This window comes from Heteronotia binoei, chromosome 4 (assembly GCF_032191835.1).
Source record: "Heteronotia binoei isolate CCM8104 ecotype False Entrance Well chromosome 4, APGP_CSIRO_Hbin_v1, whole genome shotgun sequence".
Classification (NCBI taxonomy): domain Eukaryota; kingdom Metazoa; phylum Chordata; class Lepidosauria; order Squamata; family Gekkonidae; genus Heteronotia; species Heteronotia binoei.
The window spans coordinates 156063609-156087264 of NC_083226.1; the positions used below are offsets into that span (position 1 = coordinate 156063609).

Below are 23656 nucleotides of genomic sequence, written 5' to 3' on the forward strand. Positions count from 1 at the left end.
ATATTGCACACTACCCCATAAGCGTTTGGAACCAGGAAACCAACTGTATTTCACTAAGACTTCTGGCACAGTTTACCTGTGTCAAATAAATATCGAAGCTCTGGGCAAACGGCCTCATAGAGGCCAAGTAGCGAACAATCAAGCAAGCATCTTCATAGTCCACAGTATCAGAGTTCATCCTGTAATCAAGCAGCAGAACTTTACTTTAATATATGCTCCTCAACAAACACACCAAAAAGTAAAAACCAAACATAACAAGAAAAACAACCTGGCGAACTCACTTTAACGTACTGAACTGGGAAGGTGCAATTTTAATGATCTTACGAAGAAATTTTTTGCGACTTTCTGCTCTGTGCATGATTTGTCCTGTCGTCTCAACTTCTTTTGCATGGTGTGTTCCTTCAGATGAATCCTCATCTTTTTGAGTCTTCATTGCTTTCTCGGTCTCCATCGTGGTGTCCCGAAACCACTGAGCTATGTAAAATTTCCGAGAAAACTAGAGTGGTAGGCAAGGATGTGGGGAAAATAACAAATTGAAACATAACAGGAAACAGAAGAAGTCAGACTATTTAGGACCAAGTTTCATAGTTATTGATATCAGTATTTTGCAACATATTAATAATACAATGGGTTTATTTAATATAAAGTCATTAACAACTTTGGGGAGGGGTCATGATTTAGCAGTAGAACACCTGCTTGACATGCAGAAGGCCCTAGGTTTAATCCCTGACATCTCCAGTTAAAGGGATTAGGTGGTAAGCAATGTAAAAGATCTCTGCTGGAGATCCTGGAGAGTTGCTTCCAATCTGTGTAGAGCTAGTTCAATATAATAATAATAACACTTTTTATTTGTATCCCGCCCTCCCTGCAAGCAGGCTCAGGGCGGCTCACAACATGTAAATACAATGTACAATAAAACCGTATACAATATAAGGCAGCTGCATGTATCATTGCTCACAAACCAGTTGTATTCTGCATTAAATGAAGTCAGGCTGGATTTACATAAACATCACATTCAAACTAGGGGTGTGCATTTGGTATAAACCAAACTGAATAAATACTTGAAAAATACCTTAGCAGTATTTTTTTATATTTATTCAGACAAAGGCACAGAATAGACAATCTGATTCAGTTGATATAGCTGGCCCGAATAAAAGCTGAAATTATTCAGCTTTTATTCAGGCCAGCTATATCACCGAGTAGCGCCGCCATCACCATGGAAGTGCACCTTTGAGAAGGCATTCCCTTCACCTGTGGAGGCATGCTGCCAAGGTGGCATGACTCTGTGAGGGCAGGGAAGGCATTTAAAAATAACATTTTTGGGAAGGGGTCATAACTTCCCTTCTGAAGGGAAGGGAAGGCATTTTAAAATGCCTTCTCTGTTTACTTGTGGAGGCATGCCACCATGGCTGTGCGACTCCACAAGTGAAGGAAAGGCATTTTTAAATGCCAAATAAATTTAGGGTTTCTGATTATTTACCTGAATTACAATATCATACCAATACTAGGATTCAGAAATTTGAAAAAAGCCAATGTTTTTGTACACACTCCTAATTCACATTCAAAAAAGTTTTTGTTTAATGAATGCTCTTCAACTGGGTCATGTATTCTAACAGAGGTTTTAAAGTAAGCAACTTTGTCCTATTTTAGAGATTTGTGCTTCACTTGTTAGATCTGAGTATCACAGGATAAGCAGATCTACTCTTCTACTTCCTAGAAAGGTTCTATAGAGCAAGAACGCTTCCCTTATGGGAAACAGAGCCAAGAAGAACATATACAGCTCCACCTGACTTCAATTAAGCAAGTGCAGGAAAGACAGAATTCTGCCCTCCCTCTTGTTGTTTTAAACTTGACTTAAAAGTACAGACGCTCTGCTCTTTTGACTAGCTTCACAGAAGTACCTAATGCTGTTCACTTCTGTGCAGGCAAATGAAGCATAAACATATTAAAATTAAGTGACAATAACATGTGGGAGCAAAAACACAATCCCCATATCTGCTCCTCATGCTTTAGAAGCCTCATTAGAAATTGAGAATGGCATTGACTTGTGTGTTCTCTCAGTATCAGGAGAACCCAGTCATTGGTGTGACCAACAGCAAGTGGTGTTATCAGTCTTTTTCTTCCAGAGAATATATCGTACTCATGCAAATATAAATGATCGCTTCCACTGCACTGAAAAAATGTGCATTCCCCCCCAACCCCTATTTAAAAAATTACAGGAACATGGAGAGAACAAGAATTAAGGACTGGCATTTAGTGTTTCAACTTATTTTAAACGAAGTGACTCCAGAGTTTAATTTCATTTGAATTAGTTCAAAGTCCTGTGATTGGGCTACTAAGATCATCATAATACAGTATCTCAAAATTTGCATAATTTTTCTAATGAAATGCATTTTATACAGATTGTACTCTTAACTGAGACATACCACTAATGATGCATCAGTCTCCGTATTTTCATCTAAATAATCTAGCAATGCCTTCTGCAGCTGTTGTATTTCATCTTCCCCTCCTGAGACCTGTAACAGACAACCTTGAACTTTAAAGCTCATTCTCACTATCTTGTCAACACCACAAACTCTCATAGCGTTGTGTTCTAAACATGCCTGAAATCACTCAGTACAGAGGAACATATGATATGGTCTGTTATGAGGCACTCACTCATAGCCATGTCTCAATTTAATCATGGAACACCAAAATACAGAACAGAGATAAATCAATATGTAAGGAGGGAGTGAGCAAGACGGCATCAAGCTAGCAGCTGTGGAGCTCACATCTCCGCAAGTTGACTGTTTCTTTTAACTTTATCTTACTTAAAATTTGGATTTTGTTTGAACTACGATTTCAAATGTATGATACAAGGACCCAGTCTAATTAAAAGCAGTCTGCTTTCAAATTAAGCCCCGGAGCTGTGTTAACAAGAAAAACTGGGAACGCCAAGAATGTTAAGGCAATAAAGCTGCCTCACTATTTCTTTTTTTTTAACCAAATAAATCAATATGTGATAAGACACTTTTCAATTTGTTTTGAATATCTTTTTTAAAAATATATCTTTTTCAAACCACCAGCTATCAGAGAACTCCGGTAGGCACAGATACCCTAGCCTCCACATGACCTTGACAGAACTGTGTCTGGTAGTTGCAACTGTATGAACAAGTCATGGCTGGATCCAGAAAACACTGATGGTCAGAGTTTTCACATAGTTCTCTCTGATCAGCATTGCCATCTGACTCCAAGAAGGCCAATTCTTGAGTTTGCAACTTGGATTCTGCAGCATGGAGTGGGAAGGGGATAAAATTGCCCTTCCTGTCTCTGCCATCAGTGGAGCTGTGGTGACACAGAGGGACAATTTTGCCAGCTTCCCCCTTTTCAGTGCAGCCACCCACACACATGGCTATTGCTCTGTTCAGATCCAGGGGGTAGATGGCACTGCTGGAAGCAGAGAAATATAGATCACATCTGCAAACACTACGTTTACAGGCTGCTGGATCCAACTCCATGGGGGTATAGGGTTTTGCGCTTTTCTCTCAAAAGGAACATTAGCAAATTAGTAAAACTGCCCTTATGTTAATAAAAGTAGAAGAGATTCAAAGACCTGAATCTTGATTCCCCAACTGAGGATCAGTTTCACAGACTGAAAATGACACAACCCTACAGAGCACCATAGAAGCAGAGAATGTATTGTTTTTGGCAGCTACAGACAGACTGAAGTTTCAAGACACCATTTTTATATAGTTGTTCAGACCAGTATGCTATAAACTTCTAAAGAACATCAATCTCTATTCTATTACTAAGAGATGGTTAACTCATTTAGTGGGAAAAAGCTTTATTCAAACCTGTTTCAAAATTCGGGCTATAGATCCCTGATCCATTTTGCTAGTGACTGCATCCTTCCTCAGTCGTGCTGCTACAGTTCCAAGATAGTCAAGTGATGCCACTCTCAAAGCCATCTCTGTAGATTTATTACTAAATTGATGGACCTAACAGCAACAACAAACACAATCATCAAGTTGACAATTTTTGTCTTTCCAATGCTTGCCACAGATAACTACTTCATCCTGCCTGAGCTTCTATTATGGTAGAAAGTCAAAGTATTTATTTCATACCTTTGTTTAAGTTCTAGCCCATTTATACCAAAATCCGAGACAAGCAATAATACTTTGATTTAGTATAAAATAGGTATATTAAACACATTTTGGCATTTAGCACGTCCTCTTTTTGGAACCTAATAAAACTATGTTGTGCTAATAATTGCATCTTTTCTGGTTGAAATATGAGTTGCAGGAATTCACAATTTAGAAATCTGACTATAAAATACTCTCAAAAACTCTAGGTGTCTTACCAATAATCTTCCTAATAAACTCAGCAGCAACTCTGCAGCTGGCCATTCTGGTTTGTTGACTGTGGAAAGAAGATCTTGAACAAAGTTCTCAAACAATGGCCTATAATCCTCTTCACCTTGCTTGCTACCACATCTGTGTGAAACATGATGAAGAAGTGAAATAAGGAATAAAATCCAGATCACAAAATGTAGAATTATAGACATAAAACAAGCTATTTCTGTTTTACTAATGAGTTAAAACGTCAAAATATGTTAATTTACATTGAACTGGATCCCACCTGGATTTTCATAGGCACAGGTGGTGATTTTCATAAGTTTCCCTAGTGCACTTGCCACAACCCCCCCCCCCCAAATTTTCGGCTCCTGAGAGGGATTTGTTAGAAACAGCCGGAGGGAGGATTGGAAGTCCTCCATAGGAGTGGAGATCAGTAAAAACTGCCCCCACCCCTGAATTCTGTGTGTTTTCTGAGTAACTGGACACTTCTATATGTCTCTCAAATGATATATTCTATCCCAGTATGTTTAATTCAACATTTTCTAGAAAGACTGCTTAGGACTCCAGCCTCAAATCTCTCTGAAACTTCAGTGTGAGTCCAAAGTGTAAAGGAATGTAGCATCTGCACTACAGCACTGGATGAGGTTACTGACAGTTAGGCCTCTGGATAGAGGATTGTGACAGAAAAAAATGTAGTACGTTCAACAGACTGGCTGAGAAAGTGATTAGTAACTACATTGATGGTTCTTGTTTTCAGCTAGGCAGAAAATATTTCAGAATATGGATTATGAGCTGGAGAAAGTGTCATTGCCCAGTTATGATTTCACAGTAGCCTTCTAAAAACTTCTGACACCATCAGAATTACTCTGGCTATCCTCTTCAAATGTAACTCAAGCACAGTGCTACATCCTGGACATTCTGTAACCTTTCTTGGAAGTATCACCTATGATATTTTACACACATTGTAGCAGTTAGCAGCTGCTGCTCCAGCAGAATAACCACTAATTTATAACAAACGTAAATAGGCAAAGAAGGAAGAAGCAACAGCTGAACAGGTCTACTGAGATACCCAGAAAGAGCCACATCTATACATCTATATTCTTTACTTATCTTCTAAAGCAGGGGTATCAAATATCCAGCCCATGGGTCAGAACCAGTCCACCCAGGGCCTTAATCAGCCCCACAGCTCTTTTCTCCCCCCTTTAGTCCTCATCCTTTGACGAACCAAGGCTGCCAAAGTTCCCAACTCCTTCTGCCTTGTCTTGCTGGCATGAAGCTATTCTGGGCTTGTAAAGCTGCAAAGACAACATGAAATGGATTTTCCATAAAGGTCTCTGCACCCAGATACATAGTCTATCTGAGCTCAGAGACCTTAATGGAAAATCCATTCCACATTTTCCTTACAACTTTGTGCTGCAATGTATTTCAACAGAGCAGATCGCTCAGTTTCTCTTGCCAGCATTCCTATGGCCAGCTGTTGCTTCCTAGAGTTGTCCTTTCAAATAAAGGGTTGATGCTTTAAGCCAGGATGTCACTGCTGAGTGGACCTGAGAACTGATGCCTAGTAACCTGGGAACCCACAGCCAATGGGGGATATTACACAGGAGAGCCATTGCCAATCTAAGTAGACCCAGGTGTGGGGAGAAGCTAGCAACGCCCAGCCATTTCATGTTTTTCTAGGTTCACGACATTTTATATTTTTAGTTTCTGTTGTGATCCTTGTGCTTTTTCTTGATGTTTTATTTCTAAAATTTCTTTGTCAAATTGTACTATTCTCTCACCTTTCGTTTGAAACAAAATACTGCAAGAGCTTAAAGTGTATTTGTACTTAAAGTAAAAAAAAACACTTTAATTGTGTTTGTCTGTATCCTTTATAAAATTTATATCTCCACTACCTGGCATTACATTTTATGACATGCATGGCCCAGCCCCACAATATCCCATTTATGTCAGATCCAGCCCTCATAATGAATGAGTTCAACAACCCTGTTCTAAAGCCCCATCAATATTAGAGTTTTTGATTAGTGAAGCTTCACACAGGATCATGATGCTTGCATGAACAAAGGGAAACAGCAATCCCTTGTGCTACTGCAGAACAGGCCAGTCCTTTGACCCCACTGCCATAGCATTCCAGCCCACAAAAAGAAATCCACTGGGTTCCATGTCAAAACTGTTTGAAAATGTTTAGCCATCTCTAGAGTTTCCACGCCTGATTCTGTAATGGGCAGATTACAATTTCAGAAGAGAAAACCTACAATCCACAAGCAGCTGAGTTCTACTCACTTCTTAAGAAAAATGGAAAGGAAGTTTTGTGCTGTTCTCATGGCTGTTTCATATGAGTTTGTAATGAGGACATCTTGATCCACCTACAAATGAACAAAGAATCGGTTTACCAAAGGCATGTTGTGATTTCTGTGAGACAGAATCCATGCTAAATATGTAAACTTTCAAACACTTCAGGCAAATCTTACCTTCTTATTTGATTCCTCTTCAGAGTTTGAGTCCTTCTCTCCTGATGGTAGATGTACAACACACTGAATAAGTTGAAGCACCAATGCAGTCACCATCTGAATATACATAGGCTCTCCATCAGTATCACTGCTGTTCAATCTGTTGAGAAAACAAGCTATTTACTATCCACAAATGTAAATACAACAGCAAACACAACACTGAAAATTTTGTCAACAGGCTTCAATTGTTAGCACAACTCTTATCTTCTTTACAATACAGAAGAATTTCCCTGCACTTATAACCAGAAAATGACATATAAAAAATATGTAGAATACTTGTGGAAGAACAGCTTGATTCAACAAAAGTTGCAATTTTACAATGAATCACAACCTAATTCCTGCCAAAACACTCTCATACATAATCCTACTCTTCCAACAATGTATTATCCTTCTGATGGGTAAAATGATCTCATAGCTTAAAGAGAGGCAGAACAAATTTATGATGGGTACTGAATGTCTATTTTTTTCCCTTTTAAGATTTTCTGGGGATATTTTGGAGTAGTCCCAGTAGCCAAACTTCTCCCACAGCCATGGTAGCTGTTCTGAAATCCTAGTGCTATAATTCTACACATGCCTTGATCTTGTGTAGCCATTTGAAAACAACACAGTTAACATGCTTAAGTCCTACTGATTTCACCAGCAGGTACTTCAGCACAGATTGAGCTCCATTTTCTTCTGAAAATTTCCAGATAGCTTTAAGACACAACATAATCTAAAATAGACACAGTTTAAAAGCTGTACATTACCTGAAATTTCTCAGACTTCTTTTGCTGGTTGGTAGTCGTGCAAGCGATGTGAAAATTTCTTCTAGTATCAATTGCCTATGCTTTTCATATCTTGAGAAGACCTGTTAGTATAGTGTTTAAATATTTTAGAACATTGACTAGATTTTTGCAACCCATCCATCAGAGTGGGCTCATCTTTATATTTATTTATCTTGTACAGACTAAATGGCCAAATTTGACAAAACAGCTATTGAAAGTGATTGGAAACTGAGATTCAGGATGAATTAGATTCCAAACCTACAAGAGCGGTAATACCTAACATTTTTCCCTACTTCCTCATATGACACGAATTAATTATGGAAGAAATGAGCTCTTGGACTTCTTTCTCTACCCCTGATGTGGGGGCACAAGATGAAATCAGAGATGCTGCCAATTCCACCCATTACTAGCAACCTCTTCTAACTGCTGAAGGAGTGATATATACAGAGAAGCCTGTTTCTGCACATGGACTGCTCTTCACTGGGAGTTCAGAAAATCAAACTATTGAAGACAGAGATATTTCAGTAAGTGCCTTCATTTTAGCTGCCTGGTAATGGTGATATATTTGTTGCTTGGTGTTTATGGGACAGTTAACAAGTGTCCAGTGAGCAGGAAGCCATTTACTCCATTTGCAGAAACGTGAACATACAAAATTCTGATTAAACAGCATATATCACAATTACTTTAGTCATGTTAGCAATAACATTACACACAGTTCTACTAAGAGGTTGTCTTATTCATGATTTTACTATACTGATTAAAATATTGCTGTTAAAGGAAAATTCTTGTTTATAAATATATTCTGAAGAGAATGGTTTTTTAAAAAAATGACATTTTTTTGGTACAGTTCAAATGCAATTATACTGGTAAGAACATAAGAACATAAGAGAAGCCATGTTGGATCAGGCCAACGGCCCATCAAGTCCAACACTCTGTGTCACACAGTGGCAAAAAATTTTATATACACACATACACTGTGGCTAATAGCCACTGATGGACCTGTGCTCCATATTTTTATCTAAACCCCTCTTGAAGGTGGCTATACTTGTGGCCGCCACCACCTCCTGTGGCAGTGAATTCCACATGTTAATCACCCTTTGGGTGAAGAAGTACTTCCTTTTATCCGTTTTAACCTTTCTGCTCAGCAATTTCATCGAATGCCCACGAGTTCTTGTATTGTGAGAAAGGGAGAAAAGTACTTCTTTCTCTACTTTCTCCATCCCATGCATTATCTTGTAAACCTCTATCATGTCACCCCGCAGTCGACGTTTCTCCAAGCTAAAGAGTCCCAAGCGTTTCAACCTTTCTTCATAGGGAAAGTGCTCCAGCCCTTTAATCATTCTAGTTGCCCTTCTCTGGACTTTCTCCAATGCTACAATATCCTTTTTGAGGTGCGGCGACCAGAACTGCACACAGTACTCCAAATGAGACCGCACCATCGATTTATACAGGGGCATTATGATACTGGCTGATTTGTTTTCAATTCCCTTCCTAATAATTCCCAGCATGGCGTTGGCCTTTTTTATTGCAGACGCACACTGTCTTGACATTTTCAGTGAGTTATCTACCACGACCCCAAGATCTCTCTCTTGGTCAGTCTCTGGTACTTGTTAACTCACAGCTTCCAGTTTTTTAAACAAACACCGGTCCTCCATTTCTAAACATTGGTTTAAAAAGGGTGTACTTACTGCAGTGACCAGCTTGATAGCACACAACTGAAGTTCACTGACATTTTCTACAAAAAAAGGTGTAATCCCCATTGAGGAAACCTGTCAATTAAAGAAAAATTAAGCAACTGTAAATGCTAATTATACTTGACACCTGCTTTGTATTGAAGAGGTCCTCTCATTAACATATTCTTTCACTGTGGTTACCAACTTCTGATACAAATTACACATGCAATTTAAATGATCTGGAATGTGCCAGCTAAAACATCTTTTCTTTATGGAATTTTTATTACTTTCAGATACAATACAGATTCATGAAGTAATGTCAAAGCATTCTTACACAGTCTGCAATTTTTAAAAGGAGATTAATGATAAAAAGTTCAGAAGACCACATACATGGAAAGCAAGTTGGGTGTCATGCAAAACCGGGAGTTAACTCCAGTATAAGCTCACTAAGTTTAGGATGGAGCAACTGCATTGGAATACTCTGAAAACAACATGCAGTTACTGATATTTGGAATCATGTATATCCTGCATGCTGCATACCACATAGAATAAACTTTTAAAATCTCTTGTAGGTTAAAATTATGAATTATTCACTACAGACAAGAGCTTTGGAAATGCATTAAAAATACTACCAACATCCAATGAATTAATGAGCTTACCTGAAGAATAGTGGTGTCAGTAAGAAGCTGGATCTCCAACAACTCAGCCAAACTGCTAACAATATCACAGATTTTGTTGTACAGCATCACTATTACCCTCTGTTTATGGGTGGAACACTTGGCACGTTTTGCTTTGGAACTTAGAACACCGCCTAGAAAGTTTTAAACAGTTACTTTTTTAGAACTTCAAATACACAGAAATCATAAAATACACCTCAAAAAAGTGAACATAAAAAAGAAATATGTTAACTAATCACCTTGTACAAAGGGAAAGTCTAAAATATATCTAAAATAGAAATTAAATAATGGAGAGTTGACAAAGAAATTTTTTCTCCCTCTCCCAAAATACTAGGATTTGAGAGCATTCAATGAAGATGATAGGCAGTAGGTTCAGGACAGACAAAAGGAAATATTACTTTACAGTGAAAATGATTAAAATATGGGATTTGCTGCCAGAGGATGTAATGATAGTCACAGGAATAAACTGTTTTAAAGGGGGATTAGATAGATTCATGGATGATAACTCTATCAATGACCACTAGCCATGGTGACTGAGGGGAACCTCCACATTCATAAATTCACTAAAAACTCTGGCAGCTGTACCAGTGATGTGCAACTTGTGCTAGCTTGACTGGAGGGTCAGAAAATGAAGGGAGTGGAAACTGGGGAATAACAAGTAGGGATGGGCACAAACAGAAATTTGTCATGAACCAGGCCCAGTTTGTGGTTCAAGAACCTTGGGTCATGCCATCCTGCCCTCATGAGCTCCAAGAACTTGCTAGGTGGGTTCACGTCATTCGTGTCCGCAGACACGCCAGCACCAGTGGAGTGGCTTGCAAAATCCATTTGAAGGGATCCCTGGTAATGGTATTCTGGTAATGTTTAAAGTTATGTGAGGAGCAGCTGTGGCTTGGTGGATGGCATTTATTTATTTATTTTTAAACTTAAATTTTTATTATTATTTTTCAAAATTTCAGCTTAGTCAACATACAAATAATATAAAACAGCAAATGAATAAATATTAAGTAATAATTTAGTAATACAGAAGACATATCAACAAAATCTAAATAAAATAAACATATGAACCCAGATACAGTCTAGCATTAGCCAAAAAGACTAAGTCAATAGTTATACAAATTATGTTAACATAAGATAAAGTACAAGTATTTCCTTGGCATTCTATTGTGTTTTGAAGATTTTTTATTGACGTGTTCAAAAAAAGGTGAACCATTTTCCCAAAAATTTATCCCTTGCCGTAGGGTTCTCACAATAAAATTTGTGAAGCAATTTTATTCTGAATCACAATATCCCATATTTTTTGAAACCACAAAGTAAGGGAGGGAATTTTTACCGTTTTCCAATGTTTAGCTAGTATGATTTTTCCTGCTAATATTAGCAGGGAGATAAGTTCCGCTTTGAGATGAGTGAATTTGTTGTGTGGCCAGAAGTTTAAAAGGATAGATTCTGGGGGGCAAGGGATAGAGTCATTTATTATAACCTCGATCTTGTCTATTATAGAATTCCAAAAGTTTTGGATCTTCGGACAAAACCACCAACAATGTAAAAACGTTCCTGCTTCCCCACAACCCTGGTGGATGGCATTTATATGGTATTAAGAAGGCCCCAGATTCCATCCCCAACATCTCCAGCTACAATTATTAGGCTGCAGATAATACAAAAGACCTCTGTTGAGACCCTGGAGAGCCATAGCCAGATACAGTGCTAATTTTGACAGACCAATGTTTTGATGCACTAAAAGGTAGCTTCATGAGTTCATGTGCACAGACTTAATGATATTATTTCTTTCAATACAAGCATCAGTAGCCTTTGTGGAGTGGTCTGATGTGGTGGTACCACAACAGGAAGTAATCTATAACCATAATGGGCTTTCTTCCCATGCTGCTGCTGGCAGCAGGAGGCCAGGGATAATAAGCAGGACAGACCCATTGCTTACACTGATTGTTCTGTAACACATCTTGTCACTGTGACCATTTATATTCATGTGTTTTAAATAAAACTATTTTCATTTATAACCAAGTACAGTAGTGCAGGGGGGCTTTCTGTACATTTTGACTGGTTTTGTTTGCATTACTTTCTTAATCCTTTTTGCACTGAGGACTAAGGAAGTCTGGCATAAGGAGCAATCACCAAGACGGAATGGGCAGGATGATGCCAAGCTAAATGACCTTTCGGTAGTTTACTGGGGTGTGTACGGATATAGGATCTGTCTGTAATACCTTCTATGACTGTGTACAATTATACAAAAGTTAACAATATGACTACTAATTTTCATACTAACCACCATGAGGGTCCAACCGATAAACAGGATCATACTGAGGATACAGAGTGTTTTGCAAGTGAAATTTAGTGTATTGAATAACTCTTTCTATTACATCTTCAATATACACAGCTTTGGGCATATTAGGAGACGTCATTATGTTGATTGCTGTAAGGCAGGCATCTGCAGATTTTGTGACTCTCTCCATAATCAAGTCTCTCCACAATCTTTCCTCATCTTCAGTATCATTATTCTGCAGATAAATTCAGAGTGCTGACTAAGAATACACTTTAAAATGTATCAACAGAAGACACAAGCAAATAAATTTCTGGACAGAGTATGAAAATGTATATTGCTTTAATCAAATATACTTTCCATGGTTGTTTTAAAAGGCTTCACTATCCAGATAAAATCCAGGATAATGTTTCTACACTCCTTTTCATCACATGCCACTCTTTCAGACAACTCCAGTTAAAGTTGGGCTGCCGATTTTTTGTTTTTACTGCTAACAAGTTGAACCAACTTCCCAGTGCTATCCAAATGCAAACTCAGACATTTGGATAGCACTAGTAACTACTTCACACCAAGCTCCAACCAAATACAACTAGACACAGACAGTGCTCTGCTCTCATACTCCCCCTACTCCTTCCCTCATTCACTAATGGACCTTGACTGCAAACTTCCCAGTCTGCAATTTCTGACAGATTGTGTAGCTGGCCAATTAGTTTGAAGGAATTTAAAGAGAGGACAGGTCTTCTAGCTATCTTGATTACTCAAACGTTTTAGGCAAATTTGTATTTATAAACTGCCTTTCTCTGTAATGAATTCTATGATAGGGTGAAGGAATCATGTAGCAAAGTAAAGTGTATATACCTTCTAGGCAGCAGACATGAAGTATGAAGGTAAACAATCACTAAAACTGAAACATAGTTCCAAATAACCTTACTTGAGATAACAGTGAGTTTCCTTTTGCATATGCATAATGAGCTGAAAATGCACTATCATCCATTATTGAACTGACCACTTGTGCAACTTCCCTTAAATGAAGCTGTGGGGTGGTAAGTTCAGACTTCTACTGTTCTTTTTTAAAATAAATTTTAATTATTGCAGAGAATTTCTGCTCACCTAAGTCAACTTTGCAGACACTGAATTCAGTTGCTATGAATAGGCACACGATGAAAATAGTGAGCTTATTTTCAAGACAAACTATATCACAGACATCCAAACAGAACTAGTTTCTCAACGAAAGATTGGAAGACATTTATTCATAGCCAAACCATTATTGTACTTTCCAGCTTAGTGATACAGAATATAGGCATTGTCTAGTGACCTTCACTATTTCATAAATTAAAGCAAGGTTCATACATACTTCAACTACATATGCTATTAAAAACTAATATTAACCATTCACTTGAAATGAGTAACCCATCTACAGCTACATCCTCTTTATAGTAAAGGAGAAGTGTTTGTGAAATTTCCAACAGGCAGAAAACTAAAATCAATACATTAAAATCACTAATTTTAACAACTCACCTGGTTGAGCAGAGTGGAAAGCTTTGCACCATCTTGAATATTCTTCTCCAAAATGTTTAAGACTTTCACTGTTTTTTCTGTTGAAAGCTAAAAAGAAAACAATTCATTCAAAATAGATAAGACAATCTTTACAGGTTTGGTGAGGAATTAAAACTGATGCTCATATGAACTCTGCCTCAAATTCAGTCTGTTTCCAAACCACAAAGGAAGCTGCTTCAAAGGAGATGCCTCCTAGGTCATGGTCTAAAGTAGAGATTTTCTTTGAGAAGTCAACTTCCTAGTTGCCAGAAGCCCTGACCTGGATACCCCAGGCTAGCTCCATCTCATTAGATCTCAGAAGCCAAGTAGGGTTAGCCTCAGAAGGGAGACTACCAAGGAATACCAGGGTCACTATGCAGAGGCAGGCCCTGGCAAACCATCTCTAAAATGGATGTCTCTTGCCTTGAAAACCCCACAAGGGGTTGCCATAAGTCAACTGTGACTTGACAGACAGAAGGACTACAAAATGTCAATCAAGAAGGAGAAATATCTACACCGTGCATATTGGCCCTTTTTTTGCTATATCAAGTCCATTCAAAATCCAAAACATCTTAAAGACACACAACTCCTCCAAACCTAACATATTTGCCCTTTTGAACAATTCTGTGTTATATTCTTCATTTTAAAGGCATCAATAACATACCCTGTCCATAATGCCCATTGCTTTGATTTTGGCAGATTCACTGCCCAGTTCACTTAGTTGATGTTTTCCCAGTAGTAATTCTTGAGGCATTTCATCATCATCACCTATACGAAGAAAAAACATTTTCTTTGAAATGTTGCTGTACTGTATACAGTACTGTATACAGTATTGTATGTAGTAATGCAGTCCAGAACTCTATTTCTCTCCACACTTAACTGATAGTAGCAGCAGCTCGCAAACTACTTTAATCTACAATAACCACACTATACCTCAAATAAAAATATATGCAGCAAAATCAGATGTAATCTAGAGCCGTCATCCAGGGATTGCAACCTCTCCAAAAGATTCTACCCTTAAAATGTTTTTAAAGTCTTCAAAAGCAAAGATAGTGTATAAATTAGCAGATGCTAATCTTCCAGGCAGGAATTAGGAAGGGGGGGGGGGGAGATATATACAAACTTTCTCAAGAGCACAAAGTTGAGGAAATGTGCACTTTGTTTTATGTGCATTACAATCAGGTGAAATATGCTCTTTAAAAAACAGACTAAGCAAAAGATATTGTAGTTTGACACAAAGCTGGAGAGTTCAACAGGCAAAAATGCAGAGTTCAACAGCCATTTAGAGTTAACCCTTGAAAATAATATTCTTCCATGTACATTTTTCCATACACCCACTAAAAAAAATACACCAGTGTCTGATAGCAGCAGGGACTATTGTTACTTGCCAGAAATTGTAAATAACTCACAATACTTGGCACTTTTTTTTAAAGCACACTGTATCAGGTTGCTCTGGTCTCTCACAAAGGCAATTCAACTGTCCAGTTCACTTTCAAATCTATTTATCTATTTGTAACAATAATAATTCTTTCTAGGACTCAAGACCTGTACAGGAAAAGGAAAAACTTTCTAAGAGTCAGAGCCTAAGGATGCTTTTTAAAAAAGGAAAGACATGCACAGCAGGCTACAATAGAAAATAATGCATCACACTAATAGATTTAAAGTACATGAGCATTTATGACATTGAAAAAAATACATAGACTATTTTACCAAATGCAGTGAAGTCCATGTCTTCCAAGTTGTCCAAAATATTTTCTACCGAAGCAGTGAACCTCTTAAACGTAGAAGAATCCATCATTTCTGATTTTTTAAAAAAACAGAAAATGTAATGTATTAGATCTATGTACAACACATAATAAACAATTCATAGCAAGAGCATTAAAAGCAGCAACACTTACCTTCTGGTGTTAGCTTTGGCTCATAAGCTTTCCTCTTTTTTTGTTTTTCTTTCTTCTTCATTTTTCTAGCCACTTAAATAACAAAAAAGGTATAATATGAAATAATCTGCAAAAAATTATTTTCTCTGCTTTTTTCAACCGTACAGCAGCATTTTAAAACATCCCCCCCCCCCCCCCCAGCTAGGCCTCATGTATCTGAATTACATAAGAATGGACCAAGTTTTAGGATCACTTTTAGACAAAACTGAGATTAAGAACACTAGTGAGAGAAGTGATGATCACCTTCACTGAGGCTAGGAGGAGGGGAATAGTCATCCATGTCTGAGTCTTCTGGACTGCGGTTGCGATATCGACTGCTTCCAGAACTCCTCCTTCCTTCATGGTAATGGCTACTCCTTCTATGATCTCCAGAACCTCGTCTGTCATGCTCTTCATATTCCCAAGCTTTATCCTCATTTCTGTCTTTCTTATGCCTTTTACGAGAAGCTAGGAGGCAAACAGTATTAGCAAAGCTAAATCCAGCTTCAAAGTAGCTCCACACATTGTGAACTATAAAAAATACAAAACACATGCTTCAACTGGTACATTGACACTTGGAGGGCAAGTGTATAAAAGGCAGAATTTGCTAAAGCCCACCAAAAAGCTTTTAGAAGTGTGCAAAATGACTGAAATTTTTGCATTCAATTATTACTTAAAACTTGTTTATTGCCTTTGTACTCTAGCTCTAGAAGGCAGCAGGGTAATCAACAGGCAGAGGATTCCCCTCATGCTGTTCCTTCAATAATCTTAGTTTTCTCAAGGAACTGTAATCCTATATATGCCTGACAGCGTGGCTATAACTCAACACATCACACGTATAAAAAACATGTCAAGAAAAAAATATGTAGGAAGTTGCTTATTGCTGGGCTTGGACGTGTACCTTGGCCCCTTCTATGTTGTGGTAACTATACAATTACCTGTGACATGTGAGTTTATATACAAAGTTCATTCCTCAACTCAACCCCAATATCCTAAAGCTGGTTTTATCCAGATTTAGAATCCTGGTTAGTGGGCTGGGGGAGGGATGAACTTTGGTAAATCTATGAACCTAGAGTGGTACATCATGGACAACTGGTGTTACTGTTTAACCATACTTCTCCAAACAAGAATGAAGGGAGAGGGGCACATGAAAGACTAGCAACAAGCACATTTCTTACCCTTAGCTGTGGATACATATGATGTCTGAATGTAGCCAATTCCATCAAGAGACCAGAAGGAGATGTAAGGGGGAAGGGGGGAAGAGGAGGGAAGGAAGATAGAAATCCTCCACCTACTTGTTAGCTGTCTATCCTTAAAGCAGAAGCAGCCACAACATTGCAAGCGTTCTTGGGTGGGGAGAAGGAAGGAAGCACATCCCTAAAAGTTCTTCATACCAAAACAGCATTTCTCTGTTCATCACTGCTAAAATTAATCTTTTCCATTATTAAACACATGCTCAACCTAATTATTTCTTATTGCAGCAATCTGCTTTCTGGCTTTACTCTCACAACTTTTGGGCCATAGTCCAAGTAGTTACAAGCATGCTCACAGTCTGACCTCACTTGCTATTTTTGCTTGAAGGAGTTCCCACTATTGCTTAAATAGGAATCCTTTTAAAAGTTAAAATCTAACAGTGGTGCAACTATGCACACATTTATCAGATATGTGTCTAACACTTCTGTACAGGAGTTCCATTCCTTGCTATATTTATCTCTGCCACAGTAATGAACATGTTACCTTTTCTCTACTGTCCTTACCACTGGCTCCCAATCACATTTTGTATTGACTTTAAACTTTCAGTTTACTTTTTTGTTTACATTCCAAGCTCTTAAAAGTCAGGGCCTCTATTTTCTCCTTGATATGTTCCACTCAGGGCTCCTAATTCATTTGATCCATTTATTATAACCCTAAAAATTCTGGTTTCCCAGACATCTGTAGCTATTTCCCCCCCATGCCTCTTTCTCAGACCTGATTCTCATCAATTGCTTATTTATCAAGCAATAATAGCCATAAGAATACATTTATCAGTCTGGAAAGTTCATTTTGTAGTCCAAACCTCTTAGTCAATATTCCATCTCCTATTTGTTTGTTTCTGGTAGGTTTTTAATTATAGGTCACTCTGATTAGGTGTTGTATTCTGCCCTTTGTAAAGAACTTAATAAACCCTTTCTATTATTTGTAAAGCAAGTGGTGCTCAGTAAATGTTGACACACATGTGCATGGGCTTCACCTTCCACATCTTGCTCTCAAAAACTTCTCCCCCCCCAACCCAAAACCCCTAAAGTAACTCTCCTTTCCTCAAATATTGATATATTTTGTTTCAATCTGTTTCCTATTAGCTCAATAGATGAGTATGTCTGTAACTTTACAATACAACGTTCATTAATCCTGAGAGTTCCATAATAGTGCATTAATCTTTCTATAAAACCATTCAACTTCCTAGGCCAGCACCAAGAAGTTTCTAAAATAAATCTCCATATTGTTTAGGGAGCTATGTTTGATGGTCAGCCACCCTGAGTCTGCTTGCGGAGAGGGCAGGATAGAAATGTAAAGTACTAAATAAATAATAAATAAATAAATGGTCGTGATCAAAAGTCTGCATAGCCTGCTTATATCCCAGGAAAAAGCGATGGGACTGGGGCCCAAGGTAAAGCCTATTCAGGAGGCAAAATGCTTGCTCAAGCCTGGCTCACTTATGTGGGAGGAGACCAGAGTTTAGGATGGACAGAACATACCACACTAATGCACCAGTAAGAGATGGAACCAGAGTCCCTTCAACTGTTTTGCTTTGGCTGCTGCAGCAGCCTCTCTCCACAGCAGTTCCTGTTGTGTCTGCTCAGCCATCATTACCTAGCTGGACAGCTCCTCTGCTGCTTCAGTATCTTGCCATGAGAACCTGACTGGACAGTTCCCTCCTCTCTCGGCAGCCATGCCTTGAATACTATCCCTCATCTTGTTGGATCTGTCTTACAACCAAGACAAAAATCTGAGACACCTGGCTTCAGCGTTGACAAGAACAGGACAGTGACTCAGCAGGACCACAAAACATTTTTTCTGGATGAATTTTCACTACTAGCATCCCTTATATCAACCTACTGCTAGGTTAAGAACTTAACTTTACTCTTATCCTAAAACTGTTTATATATGTTTGAAAGTTTTCAAAAGCCATGCACAAAGGGCACATAAGGCCTTAAAGGAGGAAGGAACAGGAAAAATTCTGCCTCAAGCTGTTCCAAGAACTTAACAAACCGAAGTTATCTGGCTTCTGACTTGCTGCACTCCCTCTAGCAGTACTCTGTGGTGAGTTGCACAGCAGCTCTTTACTGAGCCATGCTGTGAAAGTTTTCTGAAGAGCCACATCCCTCCCAAGCTGCAAGAAAAATGGAGACATGCATTTCTGTCCTATAGCATTGCAGTAGGCGATTCCAGCCTTACCCAGGAAAAGTCATCCCAGTTTTGGCAGTACTGCTAGGGAGGCACCATACACACAATCAAGAGTAATGTATTACCATTATCAAAATGAGAAACATTCATGCTACTCACTTTCAAAAGCCTCTTCACTGTCATTGTCTTCATCAGAACTAATTTCAGCATATTTTGGTTTCTCGTTTACAGTGCTACGTTTACGTTTGTTCATTTTCACTCGTTCGCAAAGAGGCATGGTAGATTCAATTTCTGCTAGCAGTTCAGGAGGTAATTCCTTTAACACTGACTGATCTATGCTACCTACCAATGAAGAGTAAACTGTAAGTGAATATAAACCTAAGGACATACCAATACAATGCAGACATGAATTTAGCTTTTGTATCTGTTTTTTACACACCACATGGTTTACAAAATATAAAAATGAAGACCATTGTTCATTAACCCAAATTGTCACTCAGAAGGACAGAAGTTCACTGTACAATATAAAAGCGGCTTTCTACAAAATAATAATAAAAATAATAATAATAATAATAATAAAGCATACTAACTCAGAAGATGCTAACTTCAATCAATCTTTGAAGTAAATACAAAATTCAGCATTTTCCCCAATAATTCTTCACTTTGTACATATGCAAAACAATTTTGTGTGTTTGCCAGCAGATGGAGCCAAGTTTGAAGGCATTATCCCTTTTACAAATTTCAGTTATTTTGACAAGATTTATACTCTCCGCATACAACAGAAAACATGTCTTCATTTGAATATCCAACAAGCAACTTTTATAACAGCACAAACAAGAACATAGTTTCACAGTTGCAATTAAGTGGCATCGTGCAGCTGTCACCATGCAAAACAAATTTGAGGTTCTCATCAATCTGTATGCTTCAAGGGTTACATTTATACATTGTGAGCTGAAATACATCACTGTGTATACAAGGTGGTTTCCCCATACATGAGAAACTTCAACTGAACAAGCTTCAAATCAAGATAGATTCAGGTGGGTAGCTGTGTTTGTCTGAAGTGGCACAGCACAGTATCTGAAGAAATGTGCATGTACATAAAAGCTTATACCCCCCCAAAAAACTTTATTGCTCTTAAAGGTGCCATTGGACTCAAACTTTGCTCTGAAGCTTTAATCAAGTGAAGGATTATCAATCTCCCTTCTAACAGTACATACGAGAAGCAGAATACTGCTTCCTTGGAGCTTGTCAGAGTTTCTTCTCTGCTTCTGTAATTACATGATGCACATGGCCATCTACTTTCAGTGGGACCAGTTAAATCATAAAAATATGCATACTATATCTGTCATGAATAAGGAATGGTTTATATTCTCAGATTTGTTTTCCAAGACTTGGCTCCAGTTATTAATTGAAGTTTAAGAACAATTTCAATAATTATCTGACTTTAGTACTATAATTTTTTTCCGCATGTATTAGTGAAATTTATCAGTAGGAAAGAGATGCTTAATTTTTCAAACTCTTTTTGAGACCAACAAATGGCATAATGATTTAAATATATTACTACCTATAGTTCTAACATTAGTTACTATACAAGAAATGTTTTTATAGAATTATTTCCAGTACAGCCATTTTTCAAATCAACACAGATCTAAATGATTAGCATATTTACAAATTAGCCACACTCAGCTTGTATTCTATGGATCATTAAACACCAAGTGACATTCTGACATTGTGTTTTGAAAAGCAAATACATTTTTTAACCAAACTGGTTTAAAAGATACATTTATACCCTACAAGACATTTAACTGGGAAAATTATCACCAAGTCCACAGGTGGGAAAACTGGTTACATACCAATCTCTTTAAAACCAAGAAGAGAAAAGCAATACAACAATGAAGGCTAGATGAATTTCAAAGTCCATTCAAAATTTACATTTCTAAGTTGTTGATACATATTTAAATCATAAGAATAATGTAATAATTCAACCCATATGCACTGCACTTCACAGAAGACAGACTGATCTCCAGTTGTTTAAAACTAGTAACATGCCTGACTACAAGAGAACAATTTGGACAAATATTGTTCAGAATTTCTATTCTACCAAGTACACCAAATCAAGATAGATTACAAATCTAATAACTCTAAACAGACCAAATGGTACATTTCTGAAGAAATGACTGAATCTATTAGAACATCAAAATGCCTTCTTGTGACTGTGCATGATGTGCAATTTGAACACTTTGTATACTTCAAACCTTTTTCACACTTCAATACAGTTAAATTGAATCTCAAAAATGAGGTCTAGGGAAAACAACATGAAACCAGGTAAATTGAACCCAGATGTGACTTTTTACAAATAGAAGTGGGCATGAATGAATGACGTTTGGAGGATAAATCAGTATTTCCAAGATGTGACAATCCCCCCCCCTTTTTTTTGCCCAACTAGAAGCATGATACATCCACCTGTATCTTAATTTTTTTGTATCTCTCTTTACTGGAACTAAGGGCATTACACCCTCCCACTTAATCCACAAAAACAAGTTAGTGGGGTAGATAAGGATGAGAAAGTGATTAGCCAAGTAAGCCTCAGGGCTGATTAACACTTGAACTCAGATCTCCCCCAGTAGTAATGTGACACTCTAATCACAATGCAATATTTGCTGATTCAAAAATTCCGCTGTTGCCCACTTTTATTTTGACAGGCATGCTGCTACATTTCATTCCATTCTCTGAAGTGGAGGCCAGCAAGAAAATTCTGTAGTGCCAGGACAGAAGATGCACTACAGTAGTGGTATCTTGTGCTCATTAATGCTGCCTGGACTCTCCCATCAATACAGCTTTGCAAGTAAGTACAAAACATGTACTAGTTGGAAGGGCAAACAAGCCAGCAAAAAATTAACTTTAAAACTTTCCAGCCAGTACAGTCAGCGTTGTACTGAAGTCAGATATGAAAGAAACCTCATAACCCCTAAAGAAACCTTTTATAGCAAGTTCATATTTTCCTCAATAACAAAGGGGTCAATTGTGCCTCATGTACATCACCTCTACTTTTAACATGACCTCAAATGAACTTTAGAACTCCACGTAATATATTATTTTATGTGTGAAAAAATATTGCTAGAATTGCATTGGGATCAATTATACCCCAGTGGAAAATTTCTCTCCCCAAAGTAATAGAAACGGTTGTTGTAGATTTTCCAGGCCGTGTGGCCATGGTCTTGGCATTGTGAGACCTGACATTTTGCCAGCAACTGTGACTGCTGATTTTTCAGGTTACCCTGGAGTTGTAGACAAGTTTACATCGGGACCACACAACATAGCATCCAGACAAGAATAAAAGAACATGAAAGACACTGCAGACTTGGCCAACCTAAAAAATCAGCAGTGGCTGAACATAGCCTAACTCAAACAGGACACCATATCTTATTCCAGGACACTGTAATGCTAAACAACACATCCAATTACCATGTTAGATTACACAGAGAAGCCATTGAAATCCATAAACACAATTTCAACAGGAAGTAAGTTTAAAAATGAATAGGGCATGACTTCCAGTCCTGAAAAACACAAAATGCCCTACAACTTACAACAGCACTACAGATAAGATTAGAATTTCAATAGCCAATCCATATACAAAAGAACCCCCTCAGGTAAGTTCCTCCATTAACATGTCAGAGGAAGCACCCACAAGATAATGACTCAGCCCTACCCCACCTGCCTGAGTAGATATAAATTACCTGTCTATCAACTTTTTCTCAATTTGACCCAGAAAGAACAGGCTAAGCAACATCCACCAGGCACTCATTAGCCCAGCACCAGCACAACTTGGACAGACTTTTCACAGGAGAGGCTCCCAGGAGGAAAGGAGGGAGAAAGAGTGAAGACAAAAGGGCAAGCTGACTGGTGGGTAAGGAGAGAAGGAAGCAGGAAAGAGGTAGATGCTATAGAAGCTGCAAGTTAAGTGAAAGGGGAAATAGTAGAGGAGGGGGGATACAGAAGAAAATGAGATAGAATCATAATGTTGGAAGGGACCTTCAGGGTCATCTAGTCCAACCCCTTGCACAATGCAGGAAATTCACAAGTACCTCCCCACCACACACCCAGTGAGTGACCCCTGCTCCAAGCCTAGAAGGTGGGGGAAAAACCCTCTCCAGGATCCCCTGCAAGTTCTTATGGGTCTCCTACTTGTTCTTTAATTAGAAGCTTCACTGCTTTTTTATATGCAAGGATTCGCTGAAAAAACTTTGCATGCCTGTGAGAGCCAGAATGTGTGAATTACTTGTTTTTGCAAACTGAGCTAGCCCTGTAAGATGCTATTTGACATTAAACACCTTTCAATTCCTCTCCAGTATACATCTCAAAGAGATAACCCATCCCTCACAATAACACATAACTAAGAGACAGAACACTAAATAGCAGCTTCTAAACCAAGAGTACACAGTATGCATCATAATACCACATGCAGCAACAGGTCCCACTATTAATCTGGTGACTGAGCAGTGTTGCCAAGACCAGTATACCACCATTTTGTTGCCATCACTCCCAACCACTTTGATTAGTACCTGACCTTTACCAGATACGTGTCTA

At 38.2% G+C, this 23656-nt stretch overlaps 1 protein-coding gene across 4 annotated transcripts in view; it reads right to left on the reverse strand.

Annotated features, from left to right (window-relative positions):
* NIPBL (NIPBL cohesin loading factor) overlaps nt 1-23656 on the reverse strand; it is a 194778-nt gene that overhangs the window by 43524 nt on the left and 127598 nt on the right. For all 4 annotated transcript variants that reach the window (XM_060236065.1, XM_060236063.1, XM_060236062.1 and 1 more), the window contains 17 exons: nt 19229-19411; nt 15950-16153; nt 15668-15739; nt 15480-15569; nt 14434-14537; nt 13752-13838; nt 12240-12471; nt 9941-10092; nt 9297-9377; nt 7591-7691; nt 6806-6944; nt 6618-6700; nt 4340-4472; nt 3834-3977; nt 2427-2516; nt 282-496; nt 77-179 (listed from right to left, as the gene is read on the reverse strand). In XM_060236065.1, coding sequence (XP_060092048.1) covers nt 77-179; nt 282-496; nt 2427-2516; nt 3834-3977; nt 4340-4472; nt 6618-6700; nt 6806-6944; nt 7591-7691; nt 9297-9377; nt 9941-10092; nt 12240-12471; nt 13752-13838; nt 14434-14537; nt 15480-15569; nt 15668-15739; nt 15950-16153; nt 19229-19411 — 2213 coding nt within the window. The remainder of the gene's footprint in view (nt 1-76; nt 180-281; nt 497-2426; nt 2517-3833; nt 3978-4339; nt 4473-6617; nt 6701-6805; nt 6945-7590; nt 7692-9296; nt 9378-9940; nt 10093-12239; nt 12472-13751; nt 13839-14433; nt 14538-15479; nt 15570-15667; nt 15740-15949; nt 16154-19228; nt 19412-23656) is intronic.